This window comes from Notechis scutatus, chromosome Z (genome assembly GCF_049901735.1).
Source record: "Notechis scutatus isolate UNSWTSFEM ecotype Mainland chromosome Z, rNotScu1.2, whole genome shotgun sequence".
In the NCBI taxonomy this organism is placed as follows: domain Eukaryota; kingdom Metazoa; phylum Chordata; class Lepidosauria; order Squamata; family Elapidae; genus Notechis; species Notechis scutatus.
Genome location: NC_142025.1, coordinates 95,237,892 through 95,262,304, shown reverse-complemented (window position 1 = coordinate 95,262,304; position 24,413 = coordinate 95,237,892). Strand labels below are relative to the sequence as shown.

Genomic DNA, 24,413 nt, shown 5'->3' with positions numbered 1-24,413 from the left:
AACATTCCTAGCCTGCAAATTAGCATTAAGTAAGGAACAGAACACTTGAAATCAACTTCGTATTTGAAGCAGTTGGAAGCCAATGACTGTTCATGTAACTTGTTAAGCCAAATGCATGCCAAAACTTCAGAAAATGCCTACCTTAATTCTGCTGGCATGTCACACACATATTCTACCCTGGTCAAAAGAGACTTCTCCAGACCTCATCTCAAAATTCTCCTCTCTGGATTCCATGGGATTTGCACACAAAGGACCTGCTCTCAAGGATCCTTTGAAGCTTCAGAAAATTACATAAGACACTTGCATGATTTTCAGAAGCCTCAGAGCCCCCACAAAGCAAGGCTTTCTCACAGAACTTTTGGAAGCCTGGTGTGTAATCAAAAAATATCATGACTGTCACCTGTGACATATGTGTCATAGGTTCATCACATAACCAAACCAAGTACTACTCATCTCGTTTGCTTAAGTTGACATATGTGCGGTATCATTACAAGAAAATTCTTCTTGTATCCATGATAGCTATGCTACTGAAAGATTTGAGTCAACATCAGCATCCCCTATCCTAACATTTTGCAGATGTGTGAAATTACATCTGTTATTATCCCTAGAATTCCAGGTTATGATTAATAGCAATTCTATTTGTAAACCACCTATTGCCACCTTTGAGTGAGAAGAGTAACATATGAGATAATTAAATAAACACACAAACAAACAGAGAAGAAAGAAGAAAGAAAAGGAAGGATGGAAAGAAAGGGAAGAAAAAGGAAGAAAGAAGAAGAAAGAAAGAAAGAAAGAAAGAAAGAAAGAAAGAAAGAAAGAAAGAAAGAAAGAAAGAAAGAAAGAAAGAAAGAAAGAAAGAAAGAAAGAAAGACTCCAACAACTCTTTAGGGGCCAAAATTGGGGAATATAGTGTAATAGGTACAATTTTGACTTGAAGCTGGGAAAACTGAATTCAAAATCTCTGGTAGGAAATGAAGCTCACTGTTTGAACCAGCCACTTTTCTCAGCCTAAACTATAGAAGTTTTAAATGTAAGTGCTTTGCAAAATGGAAGATTGCAACTATTTAGCATATTTCTGTGTAAGTCTTCACATAGTAAAAAGTGATTTACAAACATAAATCTCAGCAGATTCAGCAGATATAAAAGTGGACATCAGTTGGATCAGATTAATGGACTCTGTAGAACCATATCCCATTTCCAAGCACCATATACTTCCCAGAAGATGCTTCCTTTAGCACCTGGACAAACAAGTTGTAATACAATACTAGGGTATATAATGAAAACTTGTTTCAGTCCAAGTAATTCTATTTGTTCTTTTCTTCCTCTTCTTCCTTGCCTGAATTATCTTCTATTAACTGCAGTTTTCTTTCTTTCTTTTTCTTCCCATCCAACATCAGCCTTCCATTCCCAATGAGCATATTCACTCCCCCTTTTTGCCTTTAATATGCTTGAAAAGTCAGTTTATTTGTTTATTTATTTTTTTAAAAAAAGACAAAAGTATTGCAGTTGAGAATGTAAAGCTAACAGCTCCTCCTGCTGGCTTGGAACAACTAGCATTGGCTGGACAGTTTGATAACTGTACTTGGCATCCTCTTTTTATTTCTGCAATTGTCTGCAGCTCTTTCCTTATCCCCTGGCTTCTTACTGTGTGGGTATTTTTCTTCTAGGAAGAGAATCAGCACCAGATGACTTGAAGTTGAACAGTTAAGTCACTTTGATATTGGATGCAGGGACTTGCTTTTTCTTCAAGTTTCTGGGAATATTAAAATTACCTTCTCCAGAAGATGGGAAAGCTGTTTTCTTCTTTTTTTCCCTTCTTCTCCTTTTTCCCCTCAGCATGGATAGGTCCTCATTTTAGAACTATAATTGGTCCCTTGGTCAAACTGACTGAAAATCATGAATATGTAGCAGTTTAGCAATATTTAGACAATAAATTCCTAACTTCTGAAGGAAGGGAAGGAGCTAGCCAAAAGACTCTCATGAACAAATAATATCGGATCAGGGAAGACACAAGTTTAAGTCTTCCATTGGACAAAAAGAACCCTGCTGTTGGTTGACCTTGAGCCAGTCATCTCTTACCCAATCTATCTCCTGAAGCTAGTGGACAAAACTGTATTGTGGGGCATTGGCGAGTGTTGTGTAATGCATAACATGTCAGGCTTGAATTAAGATGGACCTGGATTCACTTCTCTAGTCAATCATCATTCTTCACCTACATTTCTCCATTCAATCATTATTTTGATGGTAGTCATTTGTGTTAAAACTGCATTTAAAAAAGAGACAAACTAATTCCAGGGTTTAGTGATGCTCCTCCAGATACCATAGCTATAGGTTTGCATCTTGCCTGTACTTCAGTTTGTTAAAGCAACCCTTTCTCTGCTACTCTGGTGTGGCCAGTAAGAGGATCACTAAACATTTTTGACAGAGGAAATGCCACTTTATTGATCCATAATATGTCAGAAGCCAAGGATAAGCTCATCAACCACATACACCTGCAAATCTTTAGGTTCAAAAGCCCCACAAAGTATTAAGTGGTGTCCTGGGAGAGATAAAAAAGGCAGGCACGTAATATGGGCCTGCGTGTCTGGAGTTCCTGATTTTGAAAATTTGTTGTTTTCCTTCTGAACCTGACACATTGGATCACTTTCCAACATTACCAGTGAGCCTGTTGTGGATCACCTGGTTCTCTTCCGGCTACCCCACTGCTTCTTTGGATTGAATGGCAAGATTGTCTCCCAATTCTAGAATCCTAGGACTGTCTATTTCCAACTTGCTCTAATTAACTTGCTCACTTTCATAAAAATGTATTTGAGTTAATTTACATTACAAACAGCCATGGGTTTTATATTCTTTAACTTTACATATTATAACTCTAATAAATAAATAAATACAAAAAAGCTACAATCATAAAATTATAAAAGTAGGACTAAGGGAGTCATTGGGGTTAAAACTGCATCTTCAAACTGGAAAAATGAAAATTGGATTCAGCAAGCTGTCTTTTCAAGTGGCAGGTGAAATATATGACAAGATTGTTCCACAACCAATAATCCACTTTTAGAAAAAAGCTTCACAATCTGATACTTAAATAAAAGCTAAGTTAATCCATCAGAGAGATTAATGCAAAACCTTGCTTTTTGAGATATACCTGTTCTGCACGCTCTACAAATATTTCTTTTGAGAATAACTTTTCATTTAATGAAAAACTGAGAGAAGAGCTTTAAAATAACTTGGAATATTTTCTCATGGCTATGTTAATTTTTCTTGAATTGGAGCAGAGGTGTTCACAAGATATGGTCAAGAAAAGAGAATAGGGATGGGTGCAGTGAAAGTTCTGCCTTTTTTATGTGTGTCCCTTGATCAACAGAAATATTGCTATAAACTGTACCATCTCCATTACTGATCTTTATTGTGCCAGGGAGTAGTAGATACCACCCTTAATAGTACTGGGAGTAATGCTACCCTTACAATTGTGATGTGCAATAGCTTCGAAACAGCAGCTAGTGGATTTTCCATCTCTGTTTCCTCTCCCAGCCAGCAGGAAAAAGTTTTACTTACTAACAGGGAAATAAACATCAACTGCTCTTCAGAAAGGATATGTTTCAGGGACAATATGTTCTGTCTTCCTTCATCATGGTTCCCACCAGCCAGGATGTCAGAATATTTTGTTTTATTTTATTGGGCAGAGGCCTATTGATTTCCTGGGTGCTGAGTAAACCCTCTATCCAAACAAAATCCCAAGTTTTTCCTCCTCTTAATATATAGCATCATTTCCACTTATTAAGTTGCAATCTATATGATCTTTACTGAATCTCTCAAAAAATAAAAATAAATTGGTATGTCTCTACAGTAAATTAAGCAATATGAACTTTCAAATATATGGTTATCGTAATCTTTGCCACATTTACTCAGAAATAAGAGTATAAAACACCCACCCACACCCACACACCAACCCCCCATGCCCATTCGTTCCTTCTATACTTGCAAAGCATCCTTGCCTTCACTATGCCTGTTTGTTGATTTACCTATTGTCTTTTGATTTGTATTTTAATATTTCTCCTGTTTTTTAATTCCATCCAACCTTCCCCTTCCTTGCATCCCATATATTTTTTCCACATATATTTGTTTTCTGATTCCATTTTTGTCATCTATTTCAAGCTGCTCTCACATCCATTGTGTCCAATTTCTATTTTTATTGTTGGAAGATTAATTTAATTATTAATTTGCATTCAACTGCATTCAAACTGTTTTCACTTCTTTATTTTCTTTTACGTATATCATTTCCCCCTACAACCACTTTTAACACTACCAAGTAATTCAGAATCTCTTATCACTTTTACATCCTTCATTAATTCTCTTGAGTTTCATCATAACCAATCAAATCAATCATGTTCTTCAAATCATTTATTCTCCATGTGTACTCATGAAGAGACATATGCTTACATCATACATTTGAAGCAAACATGCATTTTTCTAAGCAGGTACCCAACACACTATCACTGTCCTTATTCATGGATTTTCAAATGGCTCAGTCAATCTGCAAACACTTGTCTTGACCTCCCATCCATTCATGTCACTCCCTGCCATAGCATTTATTTAAAAAGTTGCACATATTTCCCCAAAACTCATCTTTAGTTCTTCTACTACAATATGCAAATTATCACCAACTTACACATTCTTATTTCATTCTGAATCCACAATATTTTAAAAAATATCTGTTCATGTTTTCTGACATGTCAGTCATAATTATGTCACTAATAATTAAACGTCTACCTTCTCTTATCTGTGTGCATTAATCAATTCCGGTCCATATGATCAGATTATCTTTCTTCAAAGCAATTACATCTCTTCTGATTCTCTTTGTTATACAGATAAAAATAGGTTCATCTCATTTGCACTCACTTTACTATTTACTTCTTTTACATTCCACATTACAATCTTCCATATGCCAGTTTTGCCAACAGATAAGCCCATACTTACCGACTTTGCCATTCATCATGATTTTGATCTATCATGATTTTTGAGTAGCATATTTTAGATTAGGTTGAGTCATGATACAGCCTGAAAACATAACAGAGGAAGCATTCCCTGATAATAGTGAAGATAATGCCAGTGAATTGGGACATATTTTATTAGTATGCACCAGGTACAGCCCAAACAAAATTATTCCCAAGAATATTCCTGCTTTTCTACATATAAATTAGGATCTCTAACCTAGAAACTCCTTACAAACCTACAAGCTATTGCCATCATCGGCTAATACATTTGATATGAATATGACCCATATCCTTTGTATTTTCAACATAGATCATCCCATGACCAGTAGGCTGTTTGAAAAGGATGCACATGCCTTAGCAATTCTCCTATGGGGCTCCCCAAATTGAGAACAAAATTATCCTGCATGATTTTAATTCTGCCTCTTTTGAACAAGAGAGCAAATTGTAGGTTTCGCTTCTAAATTATTTTGCCTTTAAGTCTTTCCACTCTTCCAAGTTAAGATGTTTTTCCCCATGGTGTATCAGACTTTAGGTCTATCCTTGTGCCTGCCTAATCCAACAATCCACTTAATCAGACAGCCATCTTTTCCTTAGTGAAAAATAACCTTATTAGGAGACAGGTTAATTTAGAACAGAAGAAACAAAGCAAAACTCAGAAAATCTTCCTCAGCTACACTTCTGTAAAGTGAGACGGGAGAAATATGGTCTTTTTGAGGCAAAGAATAGATTCACAGGTTGTGGAAGGAGCAAAAAACCTCCCAATGAACAAGTCATAAAAGCAGAAATTGTGATTTAATTGAATTTATGCCATAACATTATATAGCCTCCCAGTTCTATGACTCTTGTGCAAGAAGCCCTCAAGGCATATATAGTATCACTCCTGGTGATAGTCTATTCACTTATCTCCTTGTTCTGCCTAAGCTTATTTTTTTCAGCTAATTAGCAATTCTCCCCTAACTTGTACCAGTGTAGTAATGCTGGCTGATACTGCAGAATATTTTCAGTTCCTGGAAAAACTCTGCCTAATTAGGGGGAACACTGTACAATTATAAAAGGATAGATCAATTTTTTATCTGATTTTCATTTTTCTGAAGTGCACACTACCTTACCTTATTTGATTGGAAAAGTTTGCATTTAATCTTTCTAGAACAGAGTCTCAACAGAAGAGGTTGATGACATCAGATCTCATTAAACAATTCAACATTGTAACGGGATGGTCAAATAGGTTTGTGGTGGAGCAGGAGTTTTTCTGGAAAGGTGAGACTCTACACACTTTCTTTCTTCACACAAGTGGGACCAAATGGGAAAGACTGCAACAATGAAGCTGTTACGGCCAATCTCTTTAACACATTCTTCAGTTCAGTCTTTGTAAACAACAATGATTCATGCCCCACATTTCCTAATCGCACCACAACTAACTGTAATGACCTACTACATATTGACTTTACAGAAGATAATGCAGAAAAGGCACTACGAAACATAAAACCATCCCTATCTATTGGCCCCGATGGATTATGTGCATACTTCTTTAAAAAGCTCTCCTCTGCCATAGCGGAACCCCTAAGCATTATATATGAGATATCATTCAGAACCAGCTCCTTACCAAACCTATGGTCCTCAGCTACAGTCATCCCTATCTTCAAAAAAGGTGACCCCAGCCTGGTTGGAAACTACACACCAATCTCATGGTGTTGTGTCACGTGCAAAGTCATGGAATCAATCATTAACCAATTCATCATTCTCCACTTAGAGTCAAACAACCTACTCTCCAAAAAACAATTTGGTTTCAGGAAAAAATTGTCCTGCAATCTACAACTCCTACACTGCAAAAACATATGGACTACTCTACTTGACCAGGGTAAAGCTATAGACGCAATTTATGTAGACTTCTGCAAAGCCTTTGATTCAGTGGTACACGACAAACTACTGTTAAAACTAAACTCTTACAGCATTTCTGGATCTCTCCATAAGTGGATTACTGCATTCCTGTCAAACAGGCAACAAATAGTAAAAAGCGCTATATCAAACCCTGCTCCAGTTAATAGCAGTGTCCCCCAAGGCAGCGTTCTAGGACCCACACTCTTTATACTCTATATAAATAACCTTTACGATCACCTTATAAGCAACTGCGTCCTCTTTGTGGATGACGTAAAACTATTCAACACCACTGACAATGCTACTATCCTTCAAAGCGACCTTGATTATGAATGGTCAAACATCTGGCAACTCCAAATCTTGACCAACAAATGCTTTGTCCTACACATTGGTAAAAAAAATCAGTACACCAAATACAAACTAGGCGGATATGACCTTGTTGATGATCCTCACTCTGTCAAGGACCTTGGAGTTCTCATATCAAATGACCTAAGCGCCAGAGCTCACTGTAACAGCATTGCCAAAAAGGCATTAAGAGTTGTAAATCTAATCTTACGAGCTTCTCCTTCGGAAATATCAAATTGCTAACTAGAGTATACAAAACTTTTGCCAGACCAATACTTGAATACAGTTGATCAGTCTGGAGTTTGCACCCTATATCACCAGGCTTGAGATTTTGGGCTTGGACAACCTTGAACTACACCATCTACGGTTAGACTTAAGTGTAACACACACAATTATCTGCTACAATGTCCTACCAGTCAATGACTACTTCAGTTTCAACCACAACAATACAAGAGCACACAACAGATACAAACTCAATGTAAACCGCATCAAACTTGATTGCAGAAAATACAACTTCAGCAACAGAGTGGTCAATGCCTGGAATGCACTACCTGACTCTGTTGTTACATCCTCTAACCTCCACTCCTTTAACCTCAAGCTAACCACTATTGACCTCACCCCATTCCTAAAAGTTCTGTAAGGGGCGTGCATAAGTGCACCATTGTGCCTACCATCCCTGTCCTATTGTCCCCATTTATTCGTGCCTGTTTCCTGTATTCTTACTCATGTTTATACTTATATCTATTACCTTGTAAGCGATTGACAAATCAAATAAATAAATAAAGTCAATACAAGGTTGGAAGATTAAAATTCAAAACACTACCACCACTTTCCTTCATGCCGTTTGTTTACCCATTCTCTAGATGAGAAGCAGCTGCTGTGACTCCCTACAGCACACAAGGGCTATGTTCTCCCAACTACATCTTGGGGGACTGCCTTCACAGGACATGTTTTCTTGGTTAGTAGCAGCTCTCCCTCCTCACCCTCCTTTCTCTCCCCTTCTCTCTTTCTGTGTTGCATCAACCCATCCAGTTAATTCAGTGTGTGATTTAATGCTTTGTGTAAATCTAGACAACGATGGGCCAGTTCAGTAACTACTTTGAGCAAATTTTATGAACTTAGCCAGAACTTTTGAGCAGACAAGCTGTTTCATAAAGGAAGAGAGCTTAGCTGTTTGGGTGGTATACCCATGTTTTTCCCAGTTGGGACCAGCCAAAATCTAGCTAAGGATAATCAAGCCAAAATGTGCTGCACTCAGACAACTGGTAGATAACTTGTTTTATTTCTTCTGCCAACCCCTTTCTTTAACAAATATTATGTCTTAGAAAACAACCTTATTTTCACATGGGAAACAGGCCAATGTCTATCTGGAAAATATACCCTCCCAATCCATTTGTATTTGACAAGCATACTTGAATGGCAAAAATCTAAAAATAAAATCAAGTGACTTAGAATTAATACTGAGACTCAGAGTTAACCTTTGGGAGAGTACTGTGATTATTGTATTATTTGCTAGGTAAACTCAATGCTCCTGATAAGCTAATTATAAACTGAAAGAGGAAAAACACCTGCAGGAAGGGAAGGCTAGGTATGTTTAACCACAGCTCCCTTAGTAACCAGTCTGACAACTTTCTTCCTGCTGATTTTTCTATTGACCAGTGAGACCTTGCTATGAATCCAGGGGGCAACAGTGCTGTCTCCCCACAAGTCTACCTCATTCAGCAACCAGTAAGTCACTGTGGTGGGTGGGTATATTGAAAGGTATCTCACTCTGAGCAGCAGAGAGAAGGATCCTCTGTAATCCTGTATGTCTTCTTAATTCAGTTCCAACCAAGAAAAGTTCTGAGTGGTCACCAAATTCTGTGTGTTCTCTGTAGGATAGACTAGGCTAGACCATAATGGAAAGGACAATGTATGTCATATGCTATAACTAATTGTAACACCCATCCTGAGTCCCAAATGGAGAAAAGAAAATGAAAATATAGCAAGAATTATTGTGTCATCTAAAAGTCTAGCATATTTATTAATGCATAAAATTTAATATATCTCTATCCACTCCCTCAGAGGGAGGGAAAACAGTCAGAGAGAGCAGTTTCATATAACGTAGCTGTCGATACTGGAGGAGTTAGGTATAATATCCCTGCTTTAATTAAGCTGATGAAGTAAATAGATATATTAAAGCTTATGTGATAATAAGTGAATCAAATCGCACAGATCTCTTTTGCAATTGCAGTGAAAAACTAACCTGGCCACCTTTCTGGCAATTGAAAATGGTGATAGAAAAACCCTGTGTAGACTTATGCCCACAGAATATACCGATAGATGGCAAATAGTTGTGCCATGCCCAATTGCCCTTAGAAATTTTTGTCTGACAAGTAGCTTTGTTTAACATCTTCACCTGGCAGCAGTCCTGAGAGGCATCTCAAAACACACACATCCCTCCCATCATCTACTCAGGAAGAAACATGATTTCTTTTTTCTGCCATATCATGACGATGTTGCCTTCATCTGTAGCCCATATCTGAGAGGCCTTCAAGTTGTCCTTAGCTGTATTAATGTTGAGGTAAATTTCTAATACATTTTTTTTTAATTGTAAATATATTTGGACATCTCTCACCAATCATTCCATTAGCACCTCCCAGGCCAGGGACTGGCTCAGCATCCACTGCCCACTTTGGGATGGCTCAGGCCTGCCTCGTCCTTTCTTTTCCATGGGCACTTCCACATTTTCCAGAGCTCTTCAGCTGTGAGCTATAGGAGAGCCTGTAGTAGTTATTCCAAATGATACTCCCCCATTGAACTAAACTAGGTCTTCCAGTCTTGGAAAGAGGAATTGACATAATGAATAAATGATGGGGATGAAGGGAAGGCCTCTGCAATGAAATCAGAGGAGCACTTCTACTACTCTGTCAGCTGTTAGGTGGGCTATTTTTAATTATGGGCTAAGTGTTCTTTCTCTAAATCACCAAAATTGTGTTTTAAAATGTTTAAAAATTACTAGTCCAATTGCTGACAAGCACAGGAAAGGAGTTGTGCAATGCCACAGGAGAAGGAATCATGCTTTATGTACAACACCATCTTTCATCAGCTTCTAGGTGAAGTGAAAGAGCACTAAATCAGGTTTAAAGATAGCTTGACAGGCATGCTGTGGATTGTCTGATGAAGCAGGAGCCTCCCTTCTGCTAAAGTGTGCAATTTCCTCCTGAATGCTGTACATCACAGAGGGAAGTTGTGTGGTGCAGTAGGAGGAGACTTCTACCAAATTGTCCAATTGACGGGGTTCCTGCAATGCAGCAGGAATTCTGTAATTCAGTTTAGAAACAAGAACCCAAAATATGGAGTCTCTGTCTCAAATTCAAGAAGGTATCTTGAGCAGAGGGAAACAGCTGAATGACTGAAGATCAGAAAAGGGCAGTGTAGCCAAAGGGGCAAATTCAGAGGGTGGGGGTTTGGAAATACAAACATTGTTTACCCATTTGCAGTCTCAGTTTTATTAAACTATTTAAATGTTAATTTTATTCATTACTATGTTGATGAATTTAATTAGTCAATCTGCTTATGCAAATGTTGTTCAGATGTTCTTTAAATCAGTGTTTAACTTAAACTGTTGTTCTGGTTTTCGTGAATTTGTCCTACATGCTGACTTGAAAGACAGGGAGAGCAAGGGATGGCATCAGTAGGCATTAGAACAGGTTATTCTGGGAATCTTGGAGAAAATCTAGTTTTAGAGGCTTATAGCAAATGGGCCCTCCGTGGAATCCTTAAATCCCACAGGGTTTAGTTTTGCCCATGATCATAAATCTGAATAAAGCTTCTCTTTAAGGAGATGGTGAAAGGTATGACAGCATCATTGTAAAGAATGATCCTGAAAAGTCATCCTGGTGTAAGAGAGAGAAAAGGACCACTCTGATCTAGCAAAAGATTCCTGGGAGATTCACAGTATGTAGACCGACATTGCTGTTTGGAATTGTTTAACCATCAGAAGAACTTGGATCCCATCCATTCAAAATTACATTCACTGGGAGGAAATAAGCCAGGGATTCCTAGCTGTGCATTTAGCTTAAGTTTTAATCTAGCTCAATCAGATGTATAACTTCTGTATAAAACAACAATAATGACAGAAGCTTATTCAGGGAAAAAGTGGCAAGAGTCGGGTCTCCACAACAGTCTTCTCTGAATTTCCTTCCATTGTTTCTCAGATTACTCAAGAGCCAGAACTGACCATTCTCCATCAGATGCCATGGATACTTCCTCAGTCCAGCTGCACAAGCTACATTAAAGAAAGTAAGAAATCAGGATTACAAATTTGCTAGAGCACTGAGTTTGGTGGAAGGAAGAGATCCTAAAAGAAAAAGATGATTATCTTGGAACATATCTATGTGTTACTAGTCTGAAAAAAACTCTACTCTACTCCATACTACTATCTGAACATGAATAAATTCAGAATATTTTAAAGTTTACATTATTTTTGAATCTATCTCTTAATCTATTATATCAATAAATAATGTATTCTAATAATGGTTTAAAAATATGATAGTAATTTATAATGCAAGTATGTAACTTTTTATGTTTCTGATATAAATTGCTTTTAGCTCCACACATGATCTAAATATTTTTCTTAACATACAAAATGATGCAAATCTCTTGAGTCTTCAACTGATGTAGGAAGTTACAAACGTGCTTTGACTTTTGCAAGATAATCTTGCAACAATACTTTTCCAGTTCTGCCACTCTATTATGGGTTTTTTTAAATTATAAAATAGAATATTGTCACTATCAGTTATTGCAAACAAAAAAAGATGAGAAATTGCAATAAAATGTGCATGAGGCACTATTAGACATACATCTCTACCCCATTTGAAATGCTCATGTTCACTACTGTGCTACCGATATTGGTCAGTAGGTACTAGTCATTGTCTTAAAACTGATTCCAATGATACATTAAGCCATGTAATTGCTGCATGATAATCTGGAGGAGCAATGCATAGTCCAATAGCAAAATATTTGTTATTTCCTTACAATAAGTGGCTAATTGGTAACCCTTGAAAATAATCTGAAACAGCTTTATGAATCTCCTGCCATGTGTTTAGAACAGCCACTTTTCTTGTTCTTAGTGGATTAGATGTATAACTACTTTGAGAGCAGATCTATTAACACATTGGAAACATAGAGTAAAACTTGAGAATGTTTCAATTTTAATCTGAGTTTGTCTGAAAATGCTATAATTTATTATATTCTAAGGCTTGCTGTTTTCTTTTTTATGCTACATTTGTTTTGTAGTTTTATTTGATTTATTCAAATTAAATTTAATGTATTAAAATGCCACAATTTTTAAACATTAAGCTCTAAAACAAGTGTGCACAGCTTCTCCTTTGCTGAAAATCAAACTTGGCCTTTGAACAGATGGAAGTGCAATGTTAAAACTAATTTTGATTTCATTTCACTTGTATTTAATTAAAACTAAATATAGTTAATATGTTTTTGCAGTGAAGTATTTAGAAAGTTTTCCTTTCTCTCATGAACATTGGAATCTGAAAATACTGATAGCTTGTGAGACTGTGTGTGATGCTATAAGTTCAGGTTGTGCACCTTTGCTCTAATGGTTCTGTAATTCCTTCTTTCATATTAGATATTGCTGTTTGTTTATATGTATAAATAAATCAATGCATATTGATTGTATTCTTAATTTCTGGAAGATTTAATAGAGCTAATGATGATACAAAATGCCCAGATGCATCAAGTGATAATGAACAATTTGGCTATGTCAGCAGCAGCATGTTTTGAACACAACCCAAGCCAGGTAGGTAGATTGTTGATCTAGGATGAATTTTACATACGACAGAAGAGTTGATACAGAAAAAACAGGGTGGGGGGGAGGCATTTCTGTGCCAACTGTCTTGCCTTCTACTGGCTTCAACTGATGGGCAGGGGAGCAGAAAAAACATGTGCCTTGGTCATAAATATCAGAAGCCATCATGGAATAGATTGCCATTTTTCAGTGACAACATTATAGGTTCCATCCTTAAATCTAAGTCTGTTGTGAGAATGAATGTGCCTAGTTTTGTTACAAAGAGATATTTCTGATGCATAATAATTTTGTTGTTCTGAAATTAATTGGCTATCTAGCACAGGGGTGTCAAACTCAAGGCCCATGGGCCAGATTCAGCCCATGGAGTGATTAGATTAGGGCCACCTGGAAACAGCGAAGAACTGAAGTGCCTCTGACAGTGAAAATGGAGCTTGGGAGGGCCATGTGCAGAGGCCCTTTTTGCTGGCAGAGGGCTGCAGGAAACCATCACAGCCAAACCTGAGCCCAGGGGGCCACATGCCCCCCCCAGCTCCATTTTCACTGGCAGAGTGTTAGCAAAACAAACTACTAGCAAAGGTGGATCCCCCAGCCCCACCTGGGCCACCACAAGTGCCCTCGACATGAGTGATATCAAGCTGTCCATACCCACCATTGCCAAGCCCACCTGGATACACACCCCCGACCCCCGCCAAGTTAAAACACAGCTGTGATGTAGCTTTCAATGAAATTGAATCTGACACTCCTGGCCTAGCATGTGAAATGTAGCTACTAATGAATATAGGCAAGAACAGATATATATGAAGCAATGACATATCATCTGAAATATATTTAAAGTCCATAAAATACTGAATGACCCAGCATGTATAACTGGATGTGAGAATGACTTTGAGGAACAGTAGGAAGAGTTGCAGCCAAGACAAAGTCAGACAAAACAAATCTGACTCCAATGCAGAAATAGAATTTGAAAAAGTATTTCAGGTATGACCATCCACAATTCTCTTAAGATAAAGGAAGAGGGAAGAGAAATACATTTAGATTGCAAGATTCTGTTACTGTAACTTATAATAAAATTAATTTTAGTACTCATGACTTCAAGGTCTAACTTCAACAGCTGACTGCTTCCAAGCCCTGACTTGACATCCATGTCTTTCTACGCATGAGAAATAAAGGAATGTGATGCACCAAGTCAGTTCTCAGAAGTTTTCAACTTTTTCTGATCTGGATCCAAAATTTATCTGGGGCTAACTTTGTGATCCATAATTATGATTATTATGCATAATAAATTATTATTTTCACAACTCACCTTTTGAATGTCTCTTTTACCTACTGCAGATGTTCTGCCTAAAACAGTCACAACAGCAATATTAATAGACTTGAACATAAACAGATTTCTAAGTCAAGGCCATTATGAGTTATAGGAAGGAGAGAGGACAAATACTGAGAATTGGAAAGGGCTGGAGAAGGTGGCCAGAGAAAGACACTCAGAAGTAATAGTTTGCTAGCCTATGAAAGTAAAAGTAGGTTTTTACTATTCCTTAAAGGTTGAATCATCTCACTTCAGTATATTGCTCACCTCATGCTGTTGCAACAGGAAATACCAATTTATTAAAAGGACTATTTGAAGGCAGCCACAGGTAAAACCATTTGGGGTTTATGATCCTTGAGATAAGGACCACTGCCTTAAGTGTCCTAATCTTTCTTTCTAGCAGATATCCCTTACCCCCTGGCAGACAGAGCAGGAAGATGAGATTGAGATGGTATTCCACCACCATTATGCACCATATCCAAGCACCCTTCCATTCAGAACATGGAAACCTCCATCTCAGTCTTCAGATTTGACACAGCAGCAGCCCATCATTCACCATGTGGGGCCAGATCTTCAATCAATGAGGAGACAAGATGATGGGTGAGCAAAACTGTGCAGATGGGAAAAAGAATATAACCAATCAAATGAAATGTTTCATTTCAGTACTCTATTATATATTGCCATAATTCATCCAAATGTTGCATATAAAACATGTAAGGATAAGGCAAGTGGTAAAATGGTAATATTCATCATAAAAAGTGCAAGTTAAGATGTACCTGGACTTGGGACCTTCTTTAGATTATGATAAGCCAAGTGAAGCATACTTGCATTGTTTAGGGAATCGAACCACCAAACTGCTGACCTTTCTGACTGACAAACTCAGCATCTTAGCCACTGTGTCCCCTTATATTTAGAAAGAACAAAAAATCCAGCAATATTAGAAGCTTTATTTGGCTCCTAGTATTTTATTAGACATTTCAAAGACAAGATCGGATGAAATTTCTGCTAATTTAATAAAAGGGAAGAAACTGGCTTTAAACAAAAAAGTTGAGGACCTTGAAATTAGTATTTTCTAAAATAAGCCGAACTATCAGTGTAAGATAGTTCCCATGGGTATTGAGAATTAGCCACAAATATTTCCCACCCTCTTGCCTGCTGTACTATTAATATCCCATTTTAATTTATATTTATCTAGTCAAGTAGTACCCCCACCCCCACCACCAAGTGCCACTGGAACAGTCACAGCCGATGTACTACCAGCTTCAGGTAAGGTTGTAGTGGATGGACCACAATTTCATTTCATTTCATTATTCCCATCATATCTTTCTGATACAGGCGGAGTTATAGAGTCTTTTTGCCCTGGTAATTTCAGCACTGGCTTAATGTCAGTTTGGCCATTTACTACAAAGTCTCAATCTTAGCAGCTTGAAGATGTAACTACACTGATCTAGATGAATGTAAACTAGAAAAGTCAAATCAAGCCTAATCAGAGGAAACTGTAATATTTCAGTTTGTATCACAAATTGGTGACTGTTTTAGGCAGTATACAACTTTACAGTCACAAGGCTGTAACTATTTTTTTTTACAATAACCATTATTTTTTAAAGTATTAGCAATTTAAAAGTATTAGCAATTTCACCAGATTCTATACATTTCCTATGAAATCTTGCAAGATTGCCACTGAAAGCACAGAGATTTTATGATATTTAGTAATCTTGCATGATTTAACCATTTATAATTCAACAAAGTTTTTATTATCATGTTTTATTGCGGGAGATCAGAGTGGCATGTAGGACTGTTGTAAATTCTCCCAGGTTCTTGATGTTGCATTGCCAACATTGACTAAATAATATTTGAATTTATTTAAAATATATTTTTATAGATGTGAAAGAACCATGTTCTTACTAGGAAAAGGAGATGGGGGATAAGAGGAAAGCAAAGAGAAGTATGAGGCCAGTGGCAGTGTAAGCACCTTTCCTTTGCTAGAAATTCTGTCAAGATAATCTATGCAATTTTCTCCTTCCAGAATACTATGACTACACTGAGCAATGGAAGCGAAATTAAAGTTTCATCCATTCTTCATTTCCAAAAAGATGCAGGTTCTTAGTTGCAAGAGGCCTAAAAAGCTCTTCTGAATTTCACTCTAGCCAACCCGGGAGTATGACAGGACAAACTTTGACTGATACTGCTTTCCTTAGGATCAAAGCCTAAGATCAAAGGCAATATGTTTATATTTGTGCACATTTTTCAAAGTTTGAAATAAATTGTACATTACATTATACAAGTTATACATAATGCCTCTATGGACAAGTGCTGCTTCCATTTTCTACAAAGCAGCTACACTTTAATATTTTGTCTAGGTTTGCCAGGCCCTCTTCCAAGAAGTATATATCTTTTTATTATCATTATGAATTCTTGAGCCCCTGAAGATTAAGTGTATAGTAATACTTCTTCACTTTTTGGCTTTGGGCTGGCACCTGTTAACGTCATCTCAGTTTGTTTGTTTGTTTGTTTGTTTGTTTGCTTGTTTGTTTGTTTAAGCTGAGCATCAGAGCATCCTGTGTCCTTCTTTAATAGATATTCCTCAATTCTTCTTCACTTCAAGATATTCAAGTGGTATCAACAGCATTTTTAGCCATATTAATTCAAGTTTTATTTCTCCTAATTCAGAATTTTTCATTAATAGGTTCTGCATATAAACTGGGTAGATAAGATGGCAGTATACAATCTTAACATGGTTCTTTATTCTGTCTTTGAGCCAGTTAGTTGTTCCTTAAGTCATTCTAAATAGAAATGAGGTTCTCTTATATGCAGTTCACAAGTTGCTCAAATTCATGCAGTAGAAAAAATAATGTATACAGGTATTCCTGCTTAGGGACCAAAATTGGGAATCAGTCAATAAGTGAAATCACAACTGTGCTTATGATCTTACTTCAACTTTCCTTTGTTTTACAAACCTGGGAGATCATAAAAGCAAGTAATTTCATCACTGTTGTAACTGCAAACAATCACTAAACTAGGCAAACATTAAATGAGAACTACCTGTAATCAGTAAACAAAATTTAAAGTAGTTTTGTAACTCAAATTCTACTAGCCATGGAAATGAGTTTGGTTTAACGCTCTCTTTTTTGTTATTGGAATATAGTTGGATCTGATCCAGTCTTTTGGCTGCTGCTGCTGTTCTCATACTTGCTAAAAAAAACCTGTAAGCAGCATATTAATAGCATCATAAAATTTTAAACTGTACTCATAGCATTTCATTGACACTATAGTAGAATATAGTTAACAATATTTTCTGCAAGCCATTTCATTTCATTTTTCAAATTGTCTGGCTTCATTTAGTGGAGACCCACTGGTATTTTGGGCATTTTTTTCAATACAGTTCATAAATTTGTTCTAATATTTCTTTGTATCACGTAGAATTATCATATTTTTGATGGTACCCATCTACGCATAAAACTTTTCTTTCTTTAATTTCTTTAAATGAGTATTTTGTCTTTCTATGTTGGGTGTTTTTAGATATATCTCCTTATCACTTTTGTTCTTTCAGATTCAATGGATTGTATTGAATAAATGGTTGCATTTATTCTTCTTTTGATATCTCTAATGCAAAATATTTTTATTGGTTTGTCCTTAATAATATCACAAATTTTGTTCCAGAATTCTCCAGGAACACTATTCATCACATCTATTTTAATAAATCTGTTGTTTATCCTGATTTGTTTATCCTGTTTGCCTGTTGTTTATCCTGACTCATACAGAATATTGAGAAAGCTCAACTGGACTCATTTTACCTTTACAAATCTTTCCCCTTCTCTCTTAATTTTGAAGAAAGGGCTAATATGTGACCCTAGCTCCACAATGGACTTCTCTATTATTAATTGCCCCAAGTGGACTGCAGACCACAAGCAACATATATGGGAGCATTCACAGGAAGAGAAAATTGGGCTAAGAAATGTGCATAGATCTTGTTTCTCAAGGGTGACTATTTTTTCTTCCAAATAAAAATAGCTGGTGCTTTTAAAATAATTTTTTACACTTGTGTATTGCTTTTATTAGCACACTTCCTGAGCTTGTTTTATTTACTTGATTGATATAGTGCTTTTTTGAGACCCTTGTGCCTTCTTTGCAAATAGTTTCTTGATTTATTCTATTAAATATTTCCTTGGTTAATTCTATTACTGAATTAAGATTTTATAATGTAATTATTTAATCATTATTTAATTATAAAAATGAAGGAAAATAATTATGAAATCATAATACAGTCATTGCATCTTTTCAAGCTTAATAGTTCCCTCTTTCCTCATAGTTTTTTTCTTTTCTTTCATTTGAAGGAGGCTGCCTTATATGAATTTTTCCAAAATGAATGTCCTCCAGTTATGCATCATCTTGTATTTCCTAATATGTATTCATTTCATGTATTCATAACTATGTTTATCCTTATACCTATTTCTTGTAAGCGATTGACAAATCAAATCAAATAAAAATAAAATAAAATAAAAAATAAAATAAATCTTAGCCATCATCCATATGCTATTTGAGGTGAACAGCCCACTTTGAATATTTTGAATAATTCTGAGATACTAATCAATAATCTAGAAGGTCCCTCACCATGCTCAAATTTCACCTAAAGCCCAAGAATCCAAATCCCTCTCCAAGTCATCGCTTCACCATGAATATGCAGTTACAGGCTCGTAGAACTAATTGGTAGAGCTCAGCCAGGCAATAAAATGAAATAATTCTACAGCTTTTGCTGAAAAGCTACTACTGCCTGAGGCCCTGAAGTATAGACATAATATTTTTGCTTAGCACTGTGCCCAAACTTCTGATTTTATTAGATCACTGCTTGCCTGACATAGCATTCTAGGCCCTGGTGTTTCCTCTTGAGGTAGCCACGTTTATCTCACAACTAAAAAAATGACAAAGCAGCCTGAAAGGGTCTAATCCTACAAAAAGGCTAAATGGGGGCCCCAATCTTGATAGCTTTATTTCTATAGAGAGAGTATTTTTACTAGATCCCTGAAGACTGGAACAAACTCATCATTATTTCAATCTGCAGAAAAGAAGATAAGAATCCTCCAATTTTCTTCTGCCTCTATTAAGTGTAATTAGCAAGGTTATGTCAGGCACTTCCATGGAAAACCCCTAAACTGGTTGGTGCAACACAACATCCTGGAAGAAAAAGAAGCCAGTTTCAGGGAGGAGCAATTACAGCTCAGTCAATGTCTTAGTTTTCATCTTCTACAGAAAAATATGTTGTTCATCCATGCATGATTCTCCACTGATTCAAAGGCAGCTTCTGGCTCCCTATACTCCATGGAGAAAAAGAATGCTGCTTCTAATGACTGGTGCCTTTTGAAAACTATATAATACTTTATGAGTTTGCTCTGAGGCTTCAAGTCACCTCTCATTAATAAACCACATTCACAAAATGTGAGAAAAGTTTGCATTCTGATGCTCTCCCCCTTTTCTATTTTTTATATTAATTTCTTGGTTAAATCCTGAGTTTCCTTCCCCCTCCCTGGCTAAATAACTGACATCTTTCCATCCTTCTATATGTAAATGTTGTAGCAGTCCTTTCTTAAATACCAGTGAGCCTGAGATAAACTCTTGGAGGTCTTGCTTCTTATTCCAGCAAGGAGCAACAGGTTATCTATTACAATAAAACCAGTGGTGGGATGCTGCCAGTTTAACAACCAGGTCGGTGAGTGCACGCACACCTAAGACGCTTGCACACAGCACTGAAAATGGAGCATTTAGAAGCTCAGCTACTTACCTTCCAAGTCAGCAATGGTAGGTAGAACAGCGGGTGGGGGAATCAGTTGTGCCTCGTGATTGACATGAGCTATAAAGCAAGAAATAAAGGACAGGATAGAGCGGGGGGGGGGTATGGGCGGGGCCAACTGATCGTTGGAACTACCGGTTTGCGTGAACCCGTCCGAACCGGCAGAATCCCACCACTGAATAAAATTAAAGTAGTCATGTTTTGTAATGGACTTTTCCTCATTCTAGGAAAATGTTGTTAACATTAATCAAAATAAAGTCTTTAAATATTTGGTTATATTTTTCCAAGCCTTAGTGACTTGAAAAATCAGCAATAGTAGATCACCTAGAGCCCATAAACCTTAAAACACAGTTCGGCCCTTTGCTAATTGCAGTGGCAATAACTATATACCAGCTGCCATACCTTTAAAAAACCCTTTTATTAGCTATTATTATATGATGCGCAGGCTTGTTCTTTAAGCTGTACATGACTACTTTACTCTAATTTTTTAGAGCTTTATTGCAAGTGCTTCCTGCATATTAAATTCCTGACTGACCTAATTCCTGGGGTGACCTATATGCTTTGCTGGTTAGAATATTGGTTTAAATGACTTTAAATGGATACTTAGCCCACCTTAAGCTTACAGTTAATCGTATATCTCCATGGAAGTTAGGCTTTTTCATGTCTTTAAAATATTATTAGTTATCAGCCTAGTAGTGACTTTATTTGGTTCTGAGAAAAATCTAGTCTGCTCAGCAACGAAGAGCCCTCAGAATTAAAATTCAGCAAACTTTGAAAATGTGAATATGTACCTGAGTCACTCTTGACTCTGATGACTACACAGAAAAGTTCATGGAGTTTTCTTGGCAGCATTTTCAGAAATGTCTTGCCAATGACTTCTTCCTAAGCTGAGAAAAGACTGACTCAAAGTCACTATACTAGCTTCATACTTCTAATATAGGAGTGGAACTTAAGATTCTTCCAGTTTTTTCTTCAATGTCTTTACTCACACATCAAACTGGCTTAGCCCAATTCTAGCAAAATCCTGTTCTCATTAAGAGTGGGTTTTTTCAGGAGGTTGTTCTCTATTACTAAATACTTAATAAACATTCTTTGCCAGTTCCACAGAATAGCTTTCATTCTATCCCAGTGTTTCATACTCACAGACACATTCAAATTTGTGACTTTCTTATGTCCTTCTTTTTAATTGAAACGTTTACAAAGAAGATAAAAATTAAGACAACATAATAAGGAGTAAAAGCAGCAAAGGAAGTAAGAAGAAATAAAAAAGTGAAAGTACAGAAAGAAAGAATAAAGAAATAGAAGTTTCCAATTTCATTTGCACCAAATATAAATACAATTACAAGATTATGTCTTATTCTAAGATTATAAAAGAAAGCTCACCTTTTTGTTATCCAATTGTTGATGATGGGGAGAAGGAGGAGGAGGAAAAATAATACTTTTCTTAGCCTCATTAGCCAGCTTTTATGAGGTGTAAACTCTTCTCCTGTTAACTAATTGAACACTATACATTTCCACAACACTTATTTATTGCAATTGCTGTCTCTATCAAATGTTTGTTCAGAAATTTGAATAGATTAAATGCCTTCTTATGCCAGGATTTGTTTATAATGTTCAGTTACTTATAATGCCATTACTGTTTTCTACTGTGCTTTGGTAATTTAAGTAAAATTAGATAAACGAATAAACAAATAAATAAATTTCCACCAATGGGGATTTTGATTAGAACTCTAAGTGTTTAAACATTTTTGGGGAAAATCTGTGGAATTTGCCTTTTTTGAATGACACTTCTGCACAACAAGCAGAAATGCAATCAATATTTTCAGCATAGAAATGAAATATTGAGCACCTGTTTCTTTTACATTATTCTCTGCCATAGCAGTTGTCAATTTTCTCTTCAAGAAGGAAAGCCATTTGTGGGCATTTTCTCTTAAATCCTCAGTGCTGTTAAGTATCTACCAAAAAACTGAATTGTCTACTGTTTACTTAAAATATTTTGTAGGGATTGTTTTAACACAAAAACTAATCTGGTTTTGAGAAGTTAGCTCACCCAAGAGCTCCCAGCAGGATCTCTCTCTAGCTGCTTTGGGAATTAATTTTAGACAAGTCAATTGCAGAATCTTCAGCTACAACTGTGAAGAGTTGCACTGAAAACTAGCTAAAAAACTAGAAATCTATATTTTCTCTCACTCACGGATGACATATAAACACAACTGATTGAGCAGTCTCTTTCAAAGGCACAATGTTTTTTTGAAAAAAAGGGAAGACCGTTTTTGCAAATGGGACATCTAAAGATTTTCATTATCTTCTGTCTGTTTGATTCTTCATTTGAAGTGGGATTGCCTCCTTCCTATTCCATACCAACTAGTTTGCAAGAGCCTCCTACAATCTCTCCTTCACAACTATCACCCACTGGACCTCCTCACTGAGAAGTGCAATCACTGCAAACCAGTGCTTCCAACCTCTAATATTTATGAGTGGTCCAGAAGGAAACCATGGTTGATGGTTTTGACAACCACTGGAAGTTCTAGTAAAACCATGAAAGATACACTTCCCCATAGATGACAGTGTTCATTCATCAGAGCAGCTAATTCTGGTTTAGTCTCAAGCCAAGATCTTGTCTGAAAAATATATATAGCTAACCTGCTTCCCCTAGGATGTTCTGTTTCTGAACTCCAACCACAGTCTCAATAGCTTCCCCCCAAAGAGAAAGGTTGAACATAAGATAATACAGACAGGGAGGTGCATCCCTTTCCTAGGGTTGGGTAAACCATAGTTTCTTGAAAGTAGCTGATATCACTTCCCAAAACAGCACTGACCACCTTCCAGATCAACTTGTAATCACTGCTCCAGACCTCCCAGAAGGGACAGAATAAAGCCCACAGGTATAGTCAAAAGTGTATTTCATCAGAGTTCATAGCCTACAAATTATCCAAGATAAATTAATAGACATCACTCAAGTCTCCACAATGCTTAAGTGATGTCTATTAATTTATCTTGGATAACTCTGCTCATAAAGTCAAGATTTTTACCAAAGTGAACAATTTTAATTATAAAATGCTGTGATGGCTGATCATAGTAACTGGGTATTCTAAAAGAGAACTGACCCACCTGAAATAAAGTTTCTAAATGTTCACTGAAACAATAACAATGGATAAGTAATTATATTTTACTTCCCTTATCATTACAAAGACTTAAGGTTGAGTAAGTACCCATGCTGAGTCAGACTCTCATTCAGTCTTCCCCTACTAGTGCTCTTTGTGACTTTTCAGCCATTTGAGTTTTGGAGATCTGTAAGTAGGTCTCACTCAGTAGATAAACCAAGGAGCTGTCCAGAATTGGCCAACAGAGAAGAGCACCTGAGACAATTATGACAAATGTCCAAGTTGCTGCTTGTTGCCAGTGACTAACCAAATACTCAATAAAACTGCTGGGAAAACACACTCAAGTATCTGTTGAAAAAGTTCAGACTAGTGAAGGATCTGAGATGGACCATTTTAATTGATATCCTGCTCCCAATTTTCTTGGGCTTTATTCTCTATTCACTGAGAAAAGAATATTTATTTTCTTTTTCTTAACTATTTTTTTCTTACCGAGAAAAAAATTGGTAGCTATCATTAAAAAGAATGATAGACCTCCATGTTTCTCAGTTGCTGCTGCTTTTTTGCCAATATTCAGATCACTGTAGGAAAAGATAATGACAATGATTAACATCAAGTTGAACATTACCACAACTATATAAAGGAAGCGCTTTCAAGAATGAACAACACTTTGTGAAAAAAGAGTATTTCTTATACAATCATTTGAATGCTACCCTTTTCTGGATTTTAGGCACTCATAGCACTTTCACTCATTAAAAACATAAATCACGAATCAACTAATTTTTAAGAATCAGTGTCTCATTATATTCCCGTACCTTTTATTATCTAATTTAGATTCTTTTCACCAAAGACTCTGTGGAAAGGTAGTGTTTATTGCTTTTCTAAATATTAACTGAGAAGGTCATCTTGGCCTTGGAGACAAGGTGTTCAAGAATGAAGCATTTGCCACTAAAAGTCCATTCTTCATACTTCTTCTCTTCAACTTTTTCTAATATTCTCTTCCAGCTAACTTACAGAGGGCAAGTATTTATTTATTTTTATTTTTATTTATTTATTTGATTTGCCAATTGTTTACAAGATAATAAGTATAAGTGTATACATAGTTGTGAATACATGAAATGGGTACATATAAGAAAAATAAAAGAATAAGAGAAACAATAGGACAGGGACGGTAGGCACGTTGGTGCGCTTATGCACG

The 24,413-nt window shown here is 36.5% G+C and overlaps 1 protein-coding gene across 1 annotated transcript in view; it reads left to right on the top strand.

Annotated features, from left to right (window-relative positions):
- The first annotated feature begins 7,566 nt into the window (after window positions 1-7,566).
- The window catches only part of PRR29 (proline rich 29), a 68,691-nt gene continuing 51,844 nt past the window's right edge, over window positions 7,567-24,413 (top strand). Inside the window, exons 1-4 of the mRNA XM_087945510.1 lie at window positions 7,567-8,942; window positions 11,414-11,498; window positions 12,911-13,014; window positions 14,730-14,929. Coding sequence (XP_087801636.1) covers window positions 8,886-8,942; window positions 11,414-11,498; window positions 12,911-13,014; window positions 14,730-14,929 — 446 coding nt within the window. The 5' untranslated portion in view covers window positions 7,567-8,885. The remainder of the gene's footprint in view (window positions 8,943-11,413; window positions 11,499-12,910; window positions 13,015-14,729; window positions 14,930-24,413) is intronic.